Source organism: Geospiza fortis, unplaced genomic scaffold (genome assembly GCF_000277835.1).
Source record: "Geospiza fortis unplaced genomic scaffold, GeoFor_1.0 scaffold112, whole genome shotgun sequence".
NCBI lineage: Eukaryota > Metazoa > Chordata > Aves > Passeriformes > Thraupidae > Geospiza > Geospiza fortis.
The window spans coordinates 14,000,340-14,001,907 of record NW_005054298.1 but is presented as its reverse complement, the minus strand read 5'-3'; the positions used below and the strand labels follow the sequence as shown (position 1 = coordinate 14,001,907).

At 61.6% G+C, this 1,568-nt stretch overlaps 1 protein-coding gene across 2 annotated transcripts in view; it reads left to right on the top strand.

Moving 5' to 3' along the window:
- Window positions 1-1,568, top strand: part of CRYBA2 (crystallin beta A2) — a 5,662-nt gene that overhangs the window by 2,484 nt on the left and 1,610 nt on the right. The window contains exons 2-3 of one of the 2 annotated variants that reach the window (XM_005415793.2): window positions 466-639; window positions 1,052-1,193. In XM_005415793.2, the coding sequence (XP_005415850.1) occupies window positions 479-639; window positions 1,052-1,193 (303 nt within the window). In that variant the 5' untranslated portion in view covers window positions 466-478. Of the gene's footprint in view, window positions 1-461; window positions 640-1,051; window positions 1,194-1,568 lie in introns of those variants that run through there. The other variant, XM_005415792.2, reaches the window with a different exon arrangement.

Below are 1,568 nucleotides of genomic sequence, written 5' to 3'. Positions count from 1 at the left end.
GAGGGCAAGGGGTGGGCGCTGTGTGCCACAGCGGGCAGGAGGGACCCTGGCAGGAGGGATGGAGGAGCCGGGCTGCTCTGCCCCGGGGCTACACCCGCATCTGAGCTGCGGTCATCTCTGCCTCCCAGCAGTGGGTACAGTGCCACCGCACCCAGACAACTCCCGGAGCCACGGCAGGGAGCTTGGGGGAAGAAAAACTGAGGCAGTCCTGGGTACATCACATGGAGAGATGGGGCATTGCAAATTCCCCCAGTAGCTTGGGGCTCACTGGACAGAGATCCCCCAGCACGGAAGGAAAGGGAATGGGAAATGTCCCCATGCCAGCCTGGGAGGGCAAGGGGCCAGTGACATGAGGTGTGTGAGGGCAGTGCCACCGGCATCCCAGGCTCAGCAGCAGGCAGGAGGGTGGCTGGGGGCTGGTGGTGGGCACCTGCCCTGGGGTGATCCGTGGGGCTCTGCCAGCAGCCGAGAGACCCGTATGACCAGCAGTGAAGCCATGGACACCCTGGGGCAGTACAAGATCACGGTGTGGGAGGAGGAGAACTTCCAGGGCAAGCGCTGCGAGTTCCTCATGGAGTGCCCCAGCATCATGGAGCGCGGCTTCCGCAAGATCCGCTCCATCAAGGTGGAGTCTGGCCCGTAAGTGCCCCGCCGGCGCCGCGGCCCCTTGGCACGCCCCGCTCCAGCAAACCCACTGCTCCCAGGGCACTCTTGGGAGCTGCTAGGGAGCCAGAACTCCCAATTTCTTCCTCAGCTATGACACAGCCTCATCGTGCGACCTCCCTGCTTGTGCTCCTTGTGCTTTCCCATCTGCTAGTCAGGGAGACCTTACCAAGGCAAGGCGTAGGTTGGAGGCAATGATGTGGCTCTGGGGAGAGGGGTCCCACTTTCAAAAGGGACATTTGCTGCTAGCAAGGACCCCAACATCTGTGACAGACCCATAACTCGGCAGGAAGTCTCCGTCCCCTGCCCAGGAAGGAGAAGCTGACCCCTGACTGATTCTGGGCACAGTGTCACACATCCCTGAGGGTTTTCCTCCTCTTCCTTCCAGCTGGGTAGGCTTCGAGTACCCTGAGTACCAGGGACAGCAGTTTATCCTGGAGAAGGGTGACTATCCCCGGTGGGAGGCCTGGAGCGGGAACAGTGGCTACCGGACCGAACACCTCCTCTCCTTCCGGCCTGTCAAATGCGCAGTGAGTTACTGGGACACCACAGGGGGAGGGCTCAGGGCAGGCAGAGCCTCCTCCAGGAAGCCCAGCATGGAGGCAATGAGGGACAGGCTGGAGGATGACTTAGATGGGGCATGGGATGGAGGGGTGAGGTGTTCACAGAGGTATGTGTGAAGTGGAGGAGTAGCTGCACCCACCAGCTCCCACCTCCCTGCAAAGATCCCGGGATGCTTTCTAGGTCTAAAATTTAGCCTGAAGCACAATTCCATCTCCTTCTGCTTTGTGCTTTGGAGAGCCACCTGCCAGGCTGGGGTCCCAAGGCCTTGTCCCGCAGCCCTGATTCCCGGGGCTGGGATGAACAGAGAGGAGCTGGCGGGACCGCAGGGATGCTCGGAGCGC